Below are 18,810 nucleotides of genomic sequence, written 5' to 3'. Positions count from 1 at the left end.
GCTTTTGCCTTGTGCCCAAAAAACTAGTAAAAATCGACAAATGCTTATCGAGCAAAATACATATCTTCGTATGGCAGCAATCTTGCAATCTAGATTGATCAGCAGCGGACTCAAGTTGATTCTTGACTCAAGTTGACTATGATTGTGCGTCCCTATCGACAGGAAAAAGGTATTTGCTATCTCCCAATAGCTGAGCGAGTTCTCTGCTGTATGGTTCATAGAAGTCATCAAGCAATTTAAGAGTTGATATCCACAACACATTCTTTTTTCCGTCTTTCTTTTTGGAATATGTTTCTTGTGTGAGTTTCTCCGGAATACCGACATGAAAGTACTTTTGAGCAAATTGTCTGGCAAAACCAGCCTAAAACAGATTTTTAATATTATGTATGAATTACACACAATTGCAAGAATGTTCACCGCATGCACACGCAAAGATTCACATGTATGCATATATACATGAACTCACATAACAGTTTGCCTATACGTTATAAATGTAAATAGCTGTGCTACCCGGCGTTGATCGAGTATCAAAAAACAGCTTATAAACAATGAGAAGTAATGGGAGTTGCCTGCCACTTGCTAATAGCCTGGCAGTTTGCCAATGGAAAATTTTAGTAAGATAATTACATAATGACAATCATTTAGTTATGAAATCACCCTGCTTGGTATACAAAGCCATTGGGTATGTGCTCTGATATAGTGACTTATATTGGCAAGCTAACAACTCATTCTCTGTGGCCTATTGGGTAGGGTGTCAAACTGGTGAATGGTAGGGTCTGAGATCTAATCTTTTTCAGTACGGATTCTTTATTCCAAAGATTTTAATAGCTATAGCCGGAATGCAGACAAACGACATGCAGACATAAAACATAATTTGAGAAATATATATATATAGCTTAAATATATTGAAGCGACGAGTTCTCCAACTCTCAAATCTCTAGCAAGAGAACTCTCTGACTTGAGTACACATTGCCACCTGATTGGGTAAACAGAAGTGAGGAAGCAATATTTTATGCACATGTATAACAAAATACATATAACAGTACGTCTGTTTACCAACTCACTGTGTTTACACTATACTCATCTGTTGTGCTATATATGTACACCTAGTAATACAACTATGTACTAACTGACTGTGTCTACACTATACTCATCTGTTGTGTTATATATGTACACTTAGTAATACATCTATGTACCAACTCACTGGGTCTACACTATACTCATCTGTTGTGTTATATATGTACACCTAGTAATACATCTATGTACCAACTCACTGGGTCTACACTATACTCATCTGTTGTGTTAAATCTGAACTGACTCCGCGGAATGAACTTGAAGGCTTCTTTGATGTAAACTGAGTACATGCTGTGGGGAAGCAGACACTGCAAAAATATTCATTATAATTGCATGAACAAAATACATACATTCATTACAATATGTTTATGTTCAAACCATACGATAATAATATGGCTGTCTGTCAAAAATCGACAATGACTTGCATCTTAGCGATGCATGCTTGGGTCGAGCAGTATGGTAGAGAAGAGGTGGTCCAGTTCTCAGTATCTACCAGTTCCAAAATTGTCAGAATAATCTGAAGGGATGCCAGGGCAACACGTTGAGTCTGACAGAGCCGGGTAGCCATTTCACTTGCTCAGTGTGTGAAAGACAGAGGTGGATCTTTAATGTGTCCACATTGTTAGTTTGATGGGCCTAGATATGGTTTAGATCCGAAAGGCCCAGAAATTTAGGGTTGAAAGCTTGCTGTCAGATCGGCATTAAGCAGGACTTGAACCACCCACCCCATGGTTGGAGTCAAAGGTGCTACCACTGCACCACCCTGACACCCTATGTGTAAACCAAGAAGCCTACAGATAAACCAAGATATCTGCATGCAAACCCAAATATCTGCATGCATACATAAATACACAAAGGTACACAAAAATCTGTCTTACAACAAATAACATATCTTCATTTATTACAGACTTAAATATCTAAATCTATCTAAATATACATATCCGTGTGTACAACAACATTTCTATATGTATGGTAACATATCAGAATGTACACCAGCCAAACACATACCAATACACATATGTTAATGTCAGTTGCTCAACACAATAATCAACAAATATATATGCATTTAAATATAACTACATCATGACTGCACTGAAAGCTCTTTAAAGTTTTGCAATGCTGTTAAGACTTTGTATGGTAAAAGTTTCCAAGTAGAGGAGAGATCATTGTTTGTAATGAAAAGGTCACAGCATACGTTGTATTCATTTGGGGAACTGACCACTTGCCCTGTAGTTGATGTCTATGGTGTGCTTATACTTTCATGCAAATGCTCGATGCATTAAAAGCTGAATATTACTAGCTAACCAAAAGACTTCAGCCATTTCGCTGCCTATCAGCTTTGATGAAAACTTAGCGATCCAAAATAAGTTTAAATAAAACTATATCATAAAGTCTCCCACTATATAATGATTAGAATTGTAAATACTAAACTCATTTCTTCTGTAGCTACCATGTTATGTTAGGCAATGCTCTTGCTTGTAACTGTTTCACATATACGGTATATGTGTCAAGGAGTGTCAAATGTGTGTATATAATTGTCAAGGAGTGTTAGGTGTGTATATATGTGTAAAAGGAGTGTCAAATGTGTGTATATGTGTCAAGGAGTGTTGAGTGTGTATATATGTGTCAAGGAGTGTCAAATGTGTGTATATGCGTCAAGGAGTGTCAAATGTGTGTATATGTGTCAAGGAGTGTCAAGTGTGTATATTTGTGTCAAGGAGTGTCCAACGTGTGTATATGTGTCAAGGAGTGTCAAGTGTGTATATATGTGTCAAGAAAGGTCAAATGTGTGTATATGTGTCAAGGAGTGTCAAGTGTGTATATATGTGTCAAGAAAGGTCAAACGTGTGTATATGTGTCAAGGAGTGTCAAGTGTGTATATATGTGTCAAAAAAGGTCAAATGTGTGTAAATGCTTCAAGAAGTGTCAAGTGTGTATATATGTGTCAAGAAAGGTCAAATGTGTGTATATGTGTCAAGGAGTGTCAAACATGTGTATATGTGTCAAGAAGTGTCAAATGTGTGTATATGTGTCAAACAGTCTAGTGGCTAAGCTAATACGGGTAGTTAAGTGATTGCGGTTGATTGTTATTTGGATAGATTGTCATAAGTCAATTCTTTGGTAAAATTGATAAAGAATTGATTTCATTTATTTAGATAAATTGAATTGAGCAGATTCATTGAAATTAAAATAGCTGAAGAATTAGGAACTAAATTGTAATGTTTTGTGCTGAAATATTGAATTTAATCAATGCTTACATGATTGATGATGCCAAAAAATTAGGAATGAAATTGTTAACTTTTTAAAACGAGGTGAAATGAATCAATTTTTAAAGCTTTAAAGCAACTCTATATATACCTAGAAATACAAACCTATTTTGCATATTTACATTCTAATAGTATTTTTTTTAAAACTAACACATACATCCAAATCACCATCACGGCCTGTGCTCCTAAAAGCGCAGTAAAAGTCTCCTCGTTCACCGATACAGTCTTTTAGGTCTTTGAGCAGCCGCCGTAATAATCCATCCATAAACTTGGCATCCATTTGTTGAACGGTCATGTTGGTGAAAATACGCTGGTTGCTGTGCAGCGTATGCCAGTGGTAGAAATAGGATATTGCCCTGCAATTCCAACACTTTATATCAACTTTGTAAGGTAGATGAGGAAACTTCATTATAGACCTTATTAATTCAGTATCTACTGTCAGTTAAGTGATAAACCTTATTAATTCAGTATCTACTGTAAGTTAAGGGATAAACCTTATTAATTCAGTATCTACTGTAAGTTAAGTAATAAACCTTATTAATTCAGTATCTACTGTCAGTTAAGTGATAAACCTTATTAATTCAGTATCTACTGTAAGTTAAGGGATAAACCTTATTAATTCAGTATCTACTGTCAGTTAAGTGATAAACCTTATTAATTCAGTATCTACTGTAAGTTAAGGGATAAACCTTATTAATTTATTATCTACTGTCAGTTAAGTGATAAACCTTATTAATTCAGTATCTACTGTCAGTTAAGTGATAAACCTTATTAATTCAGTATCTACTGTCAGTTAAGTGATAAACCTTATTAATTCAGTATCTACTGTCAGTTAAGTGATAAACCTTATTAATTCAGTATCTACTGTCAGTTACGTGATAAACCTGATTAATCCAGTATCTACTGTCAGTTAAGTGATAAACCTTATTAATTCAGTATCTACTGTCAGGTAAGTGATAAAGCTTATTAATTCAGTATCTACTGTAAGTTAAGTGATAAACCTTATTAATTCAGTATCTACTGTCAGTTAAGTGATAAACCTTATTAATTCAGTATCTACTGTCAGTTAAGTGATAAACCTTATTAATTCAGTATCTACTGTAAGTTAAGGGATAAACCTTATTAATTTATTATCTACTGTCAGTTAAGTGATAAACCTTATTAATTCAGTATCTACTGTCAGGTAAGTGATAAAGCTTATTAATTCAGTATCTACTGTAAGTTAAGTGATAAACCTTATTAATTCAGTATCTACTGTCAGTTAAGTGATAAACCTTATTAATTCAGTATCTACTGTCAGTTAAGTGATAAACCTTATTAATTCAGTATCTACTGTAAGTTAAGGGATAAACCTTATTAATTTATTATCTACTGTCAGTTAAGTGATAAACCTTATTAATTCAGTATCTACTGTCAGTTAAGTGATAAACCTTATTAATTCAGTATCTACTGTCAGTTAAGTGATAAACCTTATTAATTCAGTATCTACTGTCAGTTAAGTGATAAACCTTATTAATTCAGTATCTACTGTCAGTTAAGTGATAAACCTTATTAATTCAGTATCTACTGTCAGTTACGTGATAAACCTGATTAATCCAGTATCTACTGTCAGTTAAGTGATAAACCTTATTAATTCAGTATCTACTGTCAGTTAAGTGATAAACCTTATTAATTCAATATCTACTGTCAGTTAAGTGATAAACCTTATTAATTCAGTATCTACTGTAAGTTAAGGGATAAACCTTATTAATTTATTATCTACTGTCAGTTAAGTGATAAACCTTATTAATTCAGTATCTACTGTCAGTTAAGTGATAAACCTTATTAATTCAGTATCTACTGTCAGTTAAGTGATAAACCTTATTAATTCAGTATCTACTGTCAGTTAAGTGATAAACCTTATTAATTCAGTATCTACTGTCAGTTACGTGATAAACCTGATTAATCCAGTATCTACTGTCAGTTAAGTGATAAACCTTATTAATTCAGTATCTACTGTCAGTTAAGTGATAAACCTTATTAATTCAATATCTACTGTCAGTTAAGTGATAAACCTTATTAATCCAGTATCTACTGTAAGTTACGTGATAAACCTTATTAATCCAGTATCTACTGTAAGTTAAGCGATAAACCTTATTAATTTATTATCTACTGTCAGTTAAGTGATAAACCTTATTAATTCAGTATCTACTGTAAGTTAAGTGATAAACCTTATTAATTCAGTATCTACTGTCAGTTAAGTGATAAACCTTATTAATTCAGTATCTACTGTAAGTTAAGTGATAAACCTTATTAATTCAGTATCTACTGTCAGTTAAGTGATAAACCTTATTAATTCAATATCTACTGTCAGTTACGTGATAAACCTTATTAATCCAGTATCTACTGTCAGTTAAGTGATAAACCTTATTAATTCAGTATCTACTGTCAGTTACGTGATAAACCTTATTAATTCAGTATCTACTGTCAGTTAAGTGAAAAACCTTATTAATTCAGTATCTACTGTCAGTTAAGTAATAAACCTTATTAATTCAGTATCTACCATAAGTTAAGTGATAAACGTTATTAATTCAGTATCTACTGTAAGTTAAGTATTGGCACATCTAAAACCAGCCAATTAAACTTGCTTACAGAGTTTTCAAAGATAAGAAGCAACAAGAAACTACTAGATTGTACCAAGTACCAGCATAATCCAAAAGATTCATTCTGCTTGAAAAGCACAGATGCACCAGTTTAGTTTAAAGGTTTTTGGTGTATGTGAAACCATCACTAGCATTATGTTTAAAAAAAACATCAAAAATTCAAAATGTTTGAAAATAAATTTATCTTCCTGGTGGGAAAACATTCTAGATTCAGTATCAGCTGTGTCTGGCTATTTCAGCGTAAATACAGTGTACTTCATAAATGAATATCAATTGACAGTAAGCCATGTGCCTGGAGAATTCTTTTGGTAAGATATCTCGCTGGTGAGTGTTTAGGAAGCCGACTCTCAAGAACCAGACAGAGTGTTGAAACCAAATATTGTTATTGATCAAACAGACAACACAGAGCATTCTGGGAAGTTTGTGTGTGGTGTTTAGATGAAATCAACAAAAAATTATGAAAAAGTATGTTTATCCGGACTAACACACATTTTGCACACAATGACACAGTGGACTTGATCATTATTTACTATAAGAATAGCCATATATAATATTCATCTGTCTGAACCCACAGTTTGAGTTTGCGAAAAGAATTGTGTTGTGTGGGATTCAAACTCACAGCCTACCACTTAGTAGCCCATCATGTTAACATCGGCCTCACTTGGCTGCATTGGATATTACCAAATAATTGTGCGCATAGCTATTCTCTGTACTTTAGCGGTACATCTTACAAACTCTCACAGTGCGCTGAACTGCCAGTGTATTTGTGAAAATAACTATATTATATATTCAACATATAAAAATATACGAATTTTTATGTAATTTATGTATTACGGATTTTATATATAGTATATATTTATATGCGATATATACATTGTATTAAATAGATATGCGTCTGATATATGGAAAAATAATTAAGCGAAAGACATATAATTATACTCTGACGAATCCAGACACAAATAATCTTATGCTTATAGAAACTTATCATGAGGAGACAACTAGGCGCAGGTATGCACCTAAATAAAGGCGCTGGTATGCACCTTAAAATATTTCATAAGTTTAACAGATGAAGTACCTATCAGTCGGGTTTCTCAGCTGTACATAAAAGATGGTTTCCGGTGTAGCCATGTGCCCCAAGTACTGCATCGCTGTGGCTATTGTAATATGGGTCGAGTTCTCATTCACCTGCCCGTTAATTAGGATATTACCTGTAATCATATTAAAATAAACAGAGAGACTTTTGCGCTACACTGAACATTGGCTATAATTACTGCAATTCTAATTTTGAATATTTGAATTTGACTTTTTAAGTAATCCCTGTTCTGCCAACAAGCCTTTTAAACTGATATAAATGCTTTAGAAATGTTTTATTAATAAATAAGTCTATGTATATTTACCTGGAGAGCTCTGAAAGAAACCCACTTTCAAAGTTTCAGGTTTATATCTTTTGTCACAGAACTTTATATTGTAGCAGTTTTCAAACCACTCTATTGGACAGTTTTCATCCAGAACTCTAAAATCCTGAAACAGGAAGCTTCAGTCATTTGAAATGAGGGATGTGGTGAAATAGTTATTGAGCTGCTACAAGTTACTTTCTTGATGCTCTAAATTTTCTCCATCGGACTCATTTCAGTTTCCGTATACAAAATTTCTCATGAACTATACTAAATATTATGAAATCAACTGTTAAACTAAATTCCAGCACCTAACAAATAATTAACCGTAAGAAAAAGTCGTTGTACTTTATCATATGCACAACCTACATGTACTTGCCAGAGCTAATAAAAAAGTAAAAGAAATCTCTGAGTTACCTGCTCTTTATGACTACTGAACAGTACTGACCATGCTATAAAACTTATAAATTCACTATTAGATGTATCGCAGCGCGTCTTTCTAGACCAAAAAAGAAGAAAAAGAGAATAACTCTTAAAATTGAACAATGCTGAAACAGTAAAGTTGATAGCCATTTGCTCTTAGCTATTATTTTTAGCTGTAAGTAAAAGGCCAACCAAACTCTCAAAGTTTATATCAAACTACCCAAATTTAACTGATTAACTGGGTTAAATTGACTAATTGTCGGTTCTAATGAATTGCTTGAAAATATTCAGTTGTTGTGATGAATGTTGAGAGCAAAGCCTGTAAAACTTAAAAATCTTATATGAGCAACAGATACCTCCCGCCTTTTTCATGTAGACTACAGATAAAATATCTCCGCTATCACCAAACTAAAGTCTACTTAACACAGCAACTATTCATTAGACTTGTACAGAAACAACAGAAACAGCTAAAAGTGGACCTCAGTGTAGTATGTACGAAGTACTCAAAAAACTATGAAGTTGCAAAATGTGAAAGAAGTATCACTTGCTACCAGCTAATATCAGCGCAATACATGTAAATGCAACAGAAGAAACAAGCGATGAAATTGATGCTACACTTTTTGAAATATTTATGTGTTGTAATATTACTGAAGACAACTGAAAAACTGCTACGTTTGAAAATTATTCAAAACCAAAACAGAATGTGTTTAACATTTTAAAGACAAAATACTTGGAAATTTTTGATTTATAATCAATAGATTAGAGCTCCTTTCAATTCAAAGTTAAAAAAATCAGAAACTGTTAGGAAATATTTTACAACAAAAAATCCTACGTAAAATGCTTTTAAATAATAAGAATTAAGAAAATGAAATCAATTTTAGAAACATTTTTTAAAAATTGAAGCACCTGAATAAGAAATCTGGGGGTCAAAAGGTCAATGAGCATGCGAATCTGAACATGAAAAGATGAGGTCATTGAAGAATGGATAAACAAGGACCACTAGTTAGATGAACACTATTACTAACTAAAGGTAGAGTACTAGTTACATGAACACTGGCCAACACTATTACTAACTACAGATAGAGTACTAGTTAGATGAACACTATTACTAACTATAGATAGAGTACTAGTTATATGAACAATATTACTAACTAAATATATAGTACTGATTACATGAACACTATTACTAACTAAAGATAGAGTACTAGTTAGATGAAGACTATTACCAACTATAGATAGAGTACTAGTTATATGAACACTGTTACTAACTAAATATAGAGTACTAGTTATATGAAAAATATTACTAACTAAAGATATAGTACTAGTCAGATGAACACTATTACTAACTAAAGATAGAGTACTAGTTATATGAACACTATTACTAACTATAGATAGAGTACTAGTTAGATGAATATCACTACTACTAACTATAGATATAGTACTAGTTAGATGAACACTATTATTAACTAAAGATAGAGTACTAGTTATATGAACACTATTACTAACTACAGATAGAGTACTAGTTAGATGAACACTATTACTAACTACAGGTACAGTACTAGTTATATGAACATTATTACTAACTAAATATAGAGTACTATTATATGAACACTATTACTAACTACAGATAGAGTACATGTTAGACATTCATCCTTACCCGCAGATGATAAGTAATTTTTTCATTCTTCATCAACCATTTTGTAAAGTCAGTTGTTGCACATTTGCGAACTCCCACCAGATGGACATTTGCAATACAGTGCAGAGTCGCTCTAAAATGTAATCGATGGGCTAATATAAACGAGTTTTGGCAATGAAATCTTTCTCATAGTAAAAGCCGTGCCCGCCTGTTTGAAGTTATTAGTTAAAAAGATTACCCGACACGGGAATCAAACCCTGGTAGTTGGGTTCAAAACCGGGCGCACAACCTTTGTTACATCCGATCACTTTGCTTCATTGTGAAATAATTATGCGTACGATGACACATATCGACATGTATTATTGACGATCTCTCATGGCGGTAAACAACTTTCTTCACTTATGCAAGACATAGCGGACCAGAATATGCTAACAGATAATAACTACCTATTCACTATAGTTATATATGTAAACTGTATGACTCATGATTAAGCTGAAAAAACCCATCAAAAATTTGTTAACCTTTCGTCACCAGTCTTGATCTTTTAAATTATCTTGTTAACCTATATTCAACCGCCTCAAGCAAGTCTTTTTTCAACACTCTAAAATGCTGGTTTTTCTCACTTGCTATGCGAATTGCAATAATACACATTATTTGTTTACAGGAAATAGTTAGTAATGCTTTGGTGATAGCTGAGATACTTCATCTGTAATCTACATGAACAAGGCAGGAGGTATCCGTCACTCAGATGAGATTTTAAGTTTTACACGCTTTGCTCTCAGCACTCATACCAACAACTGAAAATTCTTTCAAGTAATTCATAAATACCGACCATTAGTCAATTTAACCCAGTTAATCAGTTAAATTTAGGTAGTTTGATATAAGCTTTGAGAGCTCAGTTGGCCTGTTACCTACAGCTAAATAATAATAGCTAACAGCAGATGGCTATCGACTTTGCTGTTTGAGCATTGCTCAACTTTCAGAGTTATCCTTTTTTCCCAAATAGTTCAGGGTAGGAAAGACAACTCATCAAAAAATTCGTTTTTGTATTTTTACTCACCTTTAAAAGGCTAATGATTGCTGCTTGACGATGATATCACCGGTATGTGTTAAAAAGGTAAGAGATGCTCTAGTTTACATATTAAACTTACGGCCTGTTGTACCCCATTATTCTGCCTCATTGATAAAAAATGACACAATAATAGCATATGACATCTAGACTGTTACCTGCCAGCAATGACGTCTGTCTGTGAAGCTGGTACATTACACACTTGCTGTTTGTTACAACGACCCCAACAGTGTCCTTTATACATTGGAAAATACTCTGGTTTGGGGAGGCAGTGCGATATATCTCTGTACACTATCTAAAATACAGAAAAAAAAAGAAGGTGACACCCTTTGGCTTGTTAAATAATACCAATGAGATAACACTTTTTATAAAGCCTTATTCAAATATACTTTAAAAAAATACACATATATTATACATATATATTATATATAAATAGATATACCATATACATGCAAATTATATATAAACATATATATGTATATATACATGTACTTATGTATAGTATATATGTGTATACACGTTATATAGATGTATATATACATATAGAAAATATATGTATACATATGGTGAAATTTTTGTGTACAACCTCTACTAAATGTTGCCAACATCTTATGTATATACATATATACATATATGTATATGCAATTATAATATATGTATATATATATATAAAAAAAAATTGTTTCCTCACCCCGGATACCCCGTATGGGTGGTAAATTCTGCTCTAACTCGGGTCTCCTACCAGAGACCTGGGAGTTTGAGCACTCGCCTCAAGATCTTAGCTGTTCCCAATAGCGCACTTTTCTGCAACTCACCTGAGTTGATTGTTGTTGGTATTTGGGCAAGCCACATTTTATGCGCCAGTGTTATTGCGCCCAGTGCCCCAATGACTACTGGGATTACAGTTGTTCTTACATTCCAGCATTTTTCAATTTCTTCTCCAAGAGGGAGATATTTTTCTACCTTTTCTTTTTCTTTGCTGGCTATATTGTAGTCATTGGGTACTGCTATATCTATTATAGTAGCCCTCTTGTTCTCCTTGTCTACCACCACTACATCTGGTTGGTTTGCTAGGACATGCTTGTCAGTTTGGATGTAGAAGTCCCAGAGGATCTTAGCGCGGTCAATTTCATTCACCTTACCAGGAGCTTCCCACCAGTGTTGTGGTTTATTAAGGCCATACTCATCACATAGACTTCTATACACAACACCTGCGACATGATTATGCCGCTCAGTGTATGCGTTCCCTGCTAGCTGCCTGCATCCACTGATGATGTGTTGGATGGTCTCAGGTGCATCTTTGCACAGTCTGCATCTAGGATCGTCTCTAGTGTGATAGATTTTCGTTTGGAGTTGCCTTGTTGGGAGCACTTGCTCCTGGGCTGCCATGATTAGCGACTCTGTATTGGCTGTTAGGTTTCCTTTGTTCAACCACATATATGTCTGGTGAAGATTGCCAACCTTAGATATTTGTCGGTGGTAAGCACCATGAAGAGGTTTCGAGTGCCAGTCAATTTCCTCATCATCAGGGCGTAGGTCCATTGTAAGAGCAGCCGATTGAAATTCAGCTATCAACTTATCTGAGATGGCCATGGAGGCTGCATATGCTTTGATGCTTTGCTCCTCTTTTTTCACTGTCTGCTGTACACTTTTGAGTCCCCTACAGCCATCTTTCCTATCAAGATACAATCTAGTAGTATCAGATTTTGGGTGGAGTGCTCCATGCATGGTCAGCAGTTTACGAGTTGCTATATCTGTTTCCTTGATGGCTTCCTCAGTCCACTTTAAAATGCCTGCTGGATATCTTATTACTGGCAGTGCGTAGGTATTTATTGCCATGATTTGGTTCTTGGCATTGAGCTGGCTCCGTAAGACCTGCCGAAGGCTTTTTTTGTAATCGGTAATGGCTTTGTGATGTACCTCGGCTTCATGGTTGATGTTGCTTTGCATAATCCCCAAGTACTTGTACCCTTCTTCTATATCTTTGATGGTACCATTTGGCATTCTTAGGCCATTGGTGAGCATAGAATGGCCTTTCTTAAGAATTAGCCTTCCACATTTCTCAATACCGAAGGTCATTCCGATGTCCTTGCTGTATACCTGAGTGAGGTGTATTAGCGAATCAATGTCCCTTTCTTTGTTAGCGTACAGCTTGATGTCATCCATGTAGAAGAGGTGGTTTATCTTGGTGCCACTCTTAAACTGGTACCCATATTGAGTCTCCTCCAGCATATTGCTTAGAGGGTTTAGGCATATGCAGAAGAGCAGCGGTGATAAGGAGTCACCTTGATAGATGCCTCGCTTAATTTGTACACTCGCCAGCTTTTTGCCATTAGCCTCCAGTTCCGTCTTCCATTTGGTCATTGACATCTTGATGAATGTCACAAGAGTAGGGTGAACATTGTACATACTGAGGCACTCAAGTATCCAACTATATATATATATATATATATATATATATATATATATATATATGTATGTATATATGTATGTATATATACACATATGTATTGCAAACACATTAAACATGTTTTTATATTGCCATATAGGCATTACATATCTATTTTAGCCTCTATGAGCAGCCCATTAATCTTTGATAACCAATAAGCTTCCAGCCAGAGATCACATGATATGAAATTAGTAAATCACATGGTAAGAAAAAGATAGATTAATCAATAGATCACTCCGTATGAAAGCGATGTATTAGATAGTATGAAAGCGATAGATCACATGGTATGACAGTAGAAAAATCACATGACAAATACATAAAATGGCATCTAACCTCTTTCCTGCCATTAGCAGCTGCAGCTGTTGGAGTTGAAGCAGGGAATTTCTTTGGCTTGATAGGAAGAATATGTGGTAGTATAAAGACGGTGAGGGCTACAGTACAAGCTAAAGCTGCGATGGTTGGTTTTCTGATAAGCTGCATTCTTATATCTGCCCCAATCAAGTGCTTGCTGCAAAATTTATTATGTATGAACAGACAATTCCATAGTAAAAAAAATGACAGACAACAAGTCGCTCTATGCCCCTACTTAGCATTATGGAAACAAACTCCACAAAGAGAAAAAAGCCATCGTTAAAAAGCTCCTTAACATAATTGTTAATGAGATGCAATGGTGGTAAAACTTTTAGGATCCTATAAGTTTATAAATTTGTAAATTTGTGACATTACTAAAGAGGTTTTGAAGTATTGCCAGACAAGGTGCTGACATGAGTACAAGCAAAGAAGGCGAAGGGACCAGTGAGATTGCAAATCAACGATAAAACAAATCAGCTCATCTATAGATACCAATTTTAATTGTCAGTTTCACATTCCGTTTTATCAGGCCAACCTTAACTTTTTTTGTGCACTGATCAACACTAGTTATTATATAACAGGAAATAACAATTATAATAAAAAAGAACTATGCAAAATGTGAAATGACATGGAAGAGCTCAAACTGTAAAGAAGTTCTTGAAAAGGCACACAGAATAAGGCATGATGTGCTTAGCAAAATATGCATATGTGCGGCAAAATTATGAAACAGTGAAACTAGGGTATATGATGGAGTAGTGAAAGTAATATATAGGACACAGATAACCTGGTATATCTAATAGAGTGGCAAACCTGATAAATATGACACAGGTGCCCAAGCATATAGAAAATGTCACAAAGTGTCACCAGGCTCGTATACAAAGTACAAACAAGATGGTGTGTTTTACTCTGATAAAGTTGTCATATTGATAGATGTTGCGGGGATCTGAACCCGATAGAAACTAAACATTCAGTAATACAATTAAGGCAACATTCGAAGATAAATGAAGTGAACATACTGAAGGAGTGACTGGTTGATAGACATTTATGCGCTTACAGATGAAAGTCAGAGAAAATAAAAGAGAGAATAAAGGGATGTCTAGTGAGTGTTTTTGCGAAGGAAATGGCCGACTCTTTGAGCTTTAAACAGCTTCGACAATAAGCTAAACATGCTAAGTATTGCAAAAAGAGACATGCAAAAAAGTATAAACGGACAAAGTATAACGAGACAATTTCTCATACGTCCATTATTATATCTGTAACTTTATTCCGTGGAATGGAGAAAAGCATGGAGAAAAAGCGTAGGGGAAACGGGGGCACTTTGGGCCATTTTTGACATGTGATGCTGTCGAGTCAGCCGTAGATCTCGGATAGCTACCATATTTTACACTATGGGAAATTAATATGTTTGCTACATTCTATCAATGTTTGGTTGGTTTAGTCGCTCGATATTTTTTTTGTAAAAATGTATATCAAAAAGCTGTATGTGAGAGGCCCAAAGTGCCCCGGGGCTGGGGCAGTTTGGACCAGGGGTCGGGGCACTTTGGCCACATTGTAATGTTTGATGCTTTTCGCATGATTTTATTTAAACTGAAATGAAAACCAAAACTTAAAGTTCAACAGTAACAGACTTTATATTATGTAAGATGCAATGCGTATTAATTAGGGCTATTAGATGCTGTTGACCGCTATTTAGTATACAAAAATAATGTTTAAAAATACTCCGATAGATCAATCGGAAAACTCAGTTTTGTCCAACGTTCTTTTTGTTCCCCCAGTGACGGCAGGAGAAGACAATAGTAATACAATATCTTTGATGTCTACAATAGACTGATCTTTAGTGTCAGGCTTTAGAAACTGACTGCCCCGCGCATGATCAAAAAATCTACTTCTACATCATTTGCCGATTTAGCTGTGACCATTGCAAAATAGTTTTTCTTTGATCTGGCTCCGTACACAGCCACCGATACATAATCAAAGATATTTATGGCGCTACTGGTGATGGCCCTGGAATCTGGCATTACTTCATCAAAGTTATCTTATGCTTATGCTTAGCCAGTTTAGCTTTTGCATTGTCATCTTCACTTGAGCTGTCCTCTTCAGGGTTTGCCCTTTTCGCAATCTGAAGCAAAAGATTGTGCAGCTATATAATGATAGAAAATAATTACAGTAGATCTATTATGTATGTTATTTTATTTTTCAATCACTTATTTGAATTAAAATCCTCACCTTTCTGCCTTTCATTTTTTTAGCTCGTTTTTCAGCTTCACTGGAGTATTGGTTAGAAATTATAGATGTTGACTTTCTTTTGCAATGTCCAAGATTTTTTCATAGCCCAGCTTTAGGATGGGGTCGGATATCCTCTGGAGTGATGATTTCTGGCACCACTTTCCTCAAATTATTAGGTATAGATGAAATTGCAGATGAACGTTTTTGAAGCAAAAGTTGAGGGAACAGGTTGATCAGTCGGCGGCGGCATGAGAGCAGGGGCAGGTCGGTCCGTCACGTAAAAGCCAAAGAGCTCATCATCAGAAAAGGCGTTTCAGTCAAAGGGAGAGATTCCTGGCCTTCTGAATTCAGACGTAATATTCCCTGTTGTAAATGCTTTGAGAAATGCCACACCCAACAGCTGAGCCATATGGTTTGTGAACTGTTTTCAGCGCCCTTTCGTCCATATTCCAGATGTCTTTTGCTTGAAATCAATATCCTCGTTGAACTTCTTCCAAATGGTCAAAGAAATCATTGACATTCTTTTTGTTGAAACTTGTGCTACGACATAGGCTAGTTACTTCCGGCTGACGAATTGTAAGTACAGTATGTCGTTTTATAAATCTGATTATCCAGTTTCTCCTGCACATTGGTTTTCATTCCAAACAGCCAGATATTTGCCGCCCAGTTTCTTGGCAAACTACCATGCCAGTTCTTGGCATTGTTTTTTGGTCAAACCATTGTGGTGTTTACCAGCTGTAATAAGGTAGTCCTTAAGCATGTTTTCTGGAGTGTTATTGAATACCTTCTCTGCCGAAGTTGTTTTGTGATAGTTCACTACCTCTGTTTCACCACAAGACTGACTTACTTTCACATATCTGGCTAAAGAGGTGCGTGGTATAAAGCAAGCTATAGACACTTGTATAACAGGCTGTCTTTCTTCTATTACCATTCGTACTGCTGTACGCATTACATCAGCGGGGGTAGTATCAGGAATTTTTTTGTAATTAAAAACCATCTTTGTAATATACTAAAACAACATTATCAACATTAGGTTCATTATCAACAGATAGTGATGATACGCAGTGAAATAAACTAAAACAAAGGTACATTTCCAAATATAATTGACCTGGGGCACTTTGAGCCATGGCTCAAAGTGCCCCAGGTCATGCGGCCCAAAGTGCCCCAGCCATATTGCTAATGAAAATGTTGCACAGCTCATTTTGTATGAAAGTTATACATTAGATAAAGCAAAAAAACAAGCAAAATATATATCAAAGTAATAACATAGTTCAACCCAATCTGTATCCACGTTAGATCGGAGTATGTGATTCAAATAGTTCAGATGCAATATTTTAGTTTTTCATAAAAAAATCAGTTAAAACTAAACTGTGTTAGCCCACCTTGCTTTAGCTGATAGAAACCAATAAGGCTGATCTATGACATCACTTCCTCTCATGTTATCAAAAAATGATAACTCCAACAAATACAAAAATGCTCAAAATTTAGGTGGCCCAACGTGCCCCTATGACCAAAGTGCCCCCGTTACCCCTACATACCTAAGCAGCTGAAAGTAAAATACAAGCATGAATCCTATTTTCTTGGCTGAACTTAGCTGAACCATTTTTCTCACAGCTTCCATCATTTGCTTTTCGACGTAATTTGTAGAAGTTTTTCCAAATACTTACTCTGAATGATGAAATGGCAGAGTTGCAGGCTCCACAGGTTGCTTGTTTAGGTCAGGGAGTTTTGAGACCTATCGGCTACAGCTTCAGGTTATTATTCTAAAAATGCAAAGTATGTGTAAGACACACTTGTTATTAGAATAATAATAACACATGTTATGAAAATATTATAACTGAGAATGGAAATAGCAGCTGATATAAAATTAGTGCTTGCAGTTGTTTAAAAATAAAGATAGAAGTAATAGCAACCGCAGTCGATATAAAAACAGACACCGCAGTTAATACTTACTCTGAATGATGAAATGGCAGAGTTGCAGGCTCCACAGGTTGCTTGTTTAGGTCAGGGAGTTTTGAGACCTATCGGCTACAGCTTCAGGTTATTATTCTAAAAATGCAAAGTATGTGTAAGACACACTTGTTATTAGAATAATAATAACACATGTTATGAAAATATTATAACTGAGAATGGAAATAGCAGCTGATATAAAATTAGTGCTTGCAGTTGTTTAAAAATAAAGATAGAAGTAATAGCAACCGCAGTCGATATAAAAACAGACACCGCAGTTAATATAAGAACAGAGACAGCAATGGATATAAGAACATAGACAGCGGTTGGTATGAGAACAGAGACAGCAGTTGATATAAGAACCGAAACAGCAGTTGGTATAAGAACAGAGACAGCAGTTGATATAAGAATAGAGAGAGCAGTGGTACAAGAACAGAGACAGCAGTTGATATAAAAACAGAAACAGCCATTGATATAAGAACAGAGACTGCAGCTGGTATAAAGACAGAGACAGCAGCTGGTATAAGAACAGAGACAGAAGTGGATATTAGAATAGAGAGAGCAGTGGTACAAGAACAGAGACATCAGTTGATATAACAACAGAAACAGCCATTGATATAAGAACAGAGACTGCAGCTGGTGTAACAGCAGAAAGAGCAGTGGATATAAGATCAGAGACAGCAGTTGGTATAAGAACAGAGACAGCAGTGGAGAACAACAGAAACAGCAGTCGAGATAACAACAGAAACAGCAGTTGATATAAAAACAGAGACAACAGTTGATATAAGAACAGAGACAACAGTTGATATAAGAACAGAGACAGCAGTTGGTATAAGAACAGAGACAGCAGTAGAGAACAACAGAAACAGCAGTCGAGATAACAACAGAAACAGCAGTTGATAACAAAACAGAGACAACAGTTGGTATAAGAACAGAGACAGCAGCTGGTATAAGAACAGAGACAGCATTGGACATAAGAATAGAGAGCAGTGGTACAGAAACAGAGACAGCAGTTGATATAACAACAGAAACAGCCATTGATATAAAAACAGAGACTGCAGCTGGTATAACAGCAGAAACAGTAGTGGATATAAGATCAGAGACAGCAGTTGGTATAAGAACAGAGACAACAGTTGGTATAAAAACAGAGACAGCATTTGATATAAAACGGAGACGGCAGTGGATATACAAACAGAAGCAGCAGTCAATGTGAGAACAGAGACAGCAGTTAGTATAAGAACAGAGACAGCAGTAGAGAACAACAGAGACAGCAGTCGACATAACAACAGAAACAGCAGTTGATATAAAAACAGATACAACAGTTGGTAT

At 35.2% G+C, this 18,810-nt stretch overlaps 1 protein-coding gene across 1 annotated transcript; it reads right to left on the bottom strand.

Moving 5' to 3' along the window:
• Positions 1 to 136: 136 nt before the first annotated feature.
• LOC137400993 (uncharacterized) lies at positions 137 to 17,294 on the bottom strand. Its single transcript, XM_068087333.1, has 9 exons — positions 17,199 to 17,294; positions 13,288 to 13,462; positions 10,664 to 10,800; positions 9,458 to 9,569; positions 7,381 to 7,504; positions 7,059 to 7,191; positions 3,499 to 3,697; positions 1,275 to 1,382; positions 137 to 361 (listed from the first exon to the last, which is right to left on the bottom strand). Exons 2-9 carry the CDS (start codon positions 13,432 to 13,434, stop codon positions 137 to 139), a joined length of 1,185 nt encoding a protein of 394 aa, XP_067943434.1. The 5' UTR covers positions 13,435 to 13,462; positions 17,199 to 17,294.
• Between the last annotated feature and the right edge of the window lie 1,516 nt (positions 17,295 to 18,810).

The sequence above is a fragment of the Watersipora subatra genome, chromosome 7 (assembly GCF_963576615.1).
Source record: "Watersipora subatra chromosome 7, tzWatSuba1.1, whole genome shotgun sequence".
In the NCBI taxonomy this organism is placed as follows: domain Eukaryota; kingdom Metazoa; phylum Bryozoa; class Gymnolaemata; order Cheilostomatida; family Watersiporidae; genus Watersipora; species Watersipora subatra.
This window is presented reverse-complemented; position numbering and strand designations above follow the sequence as displayed.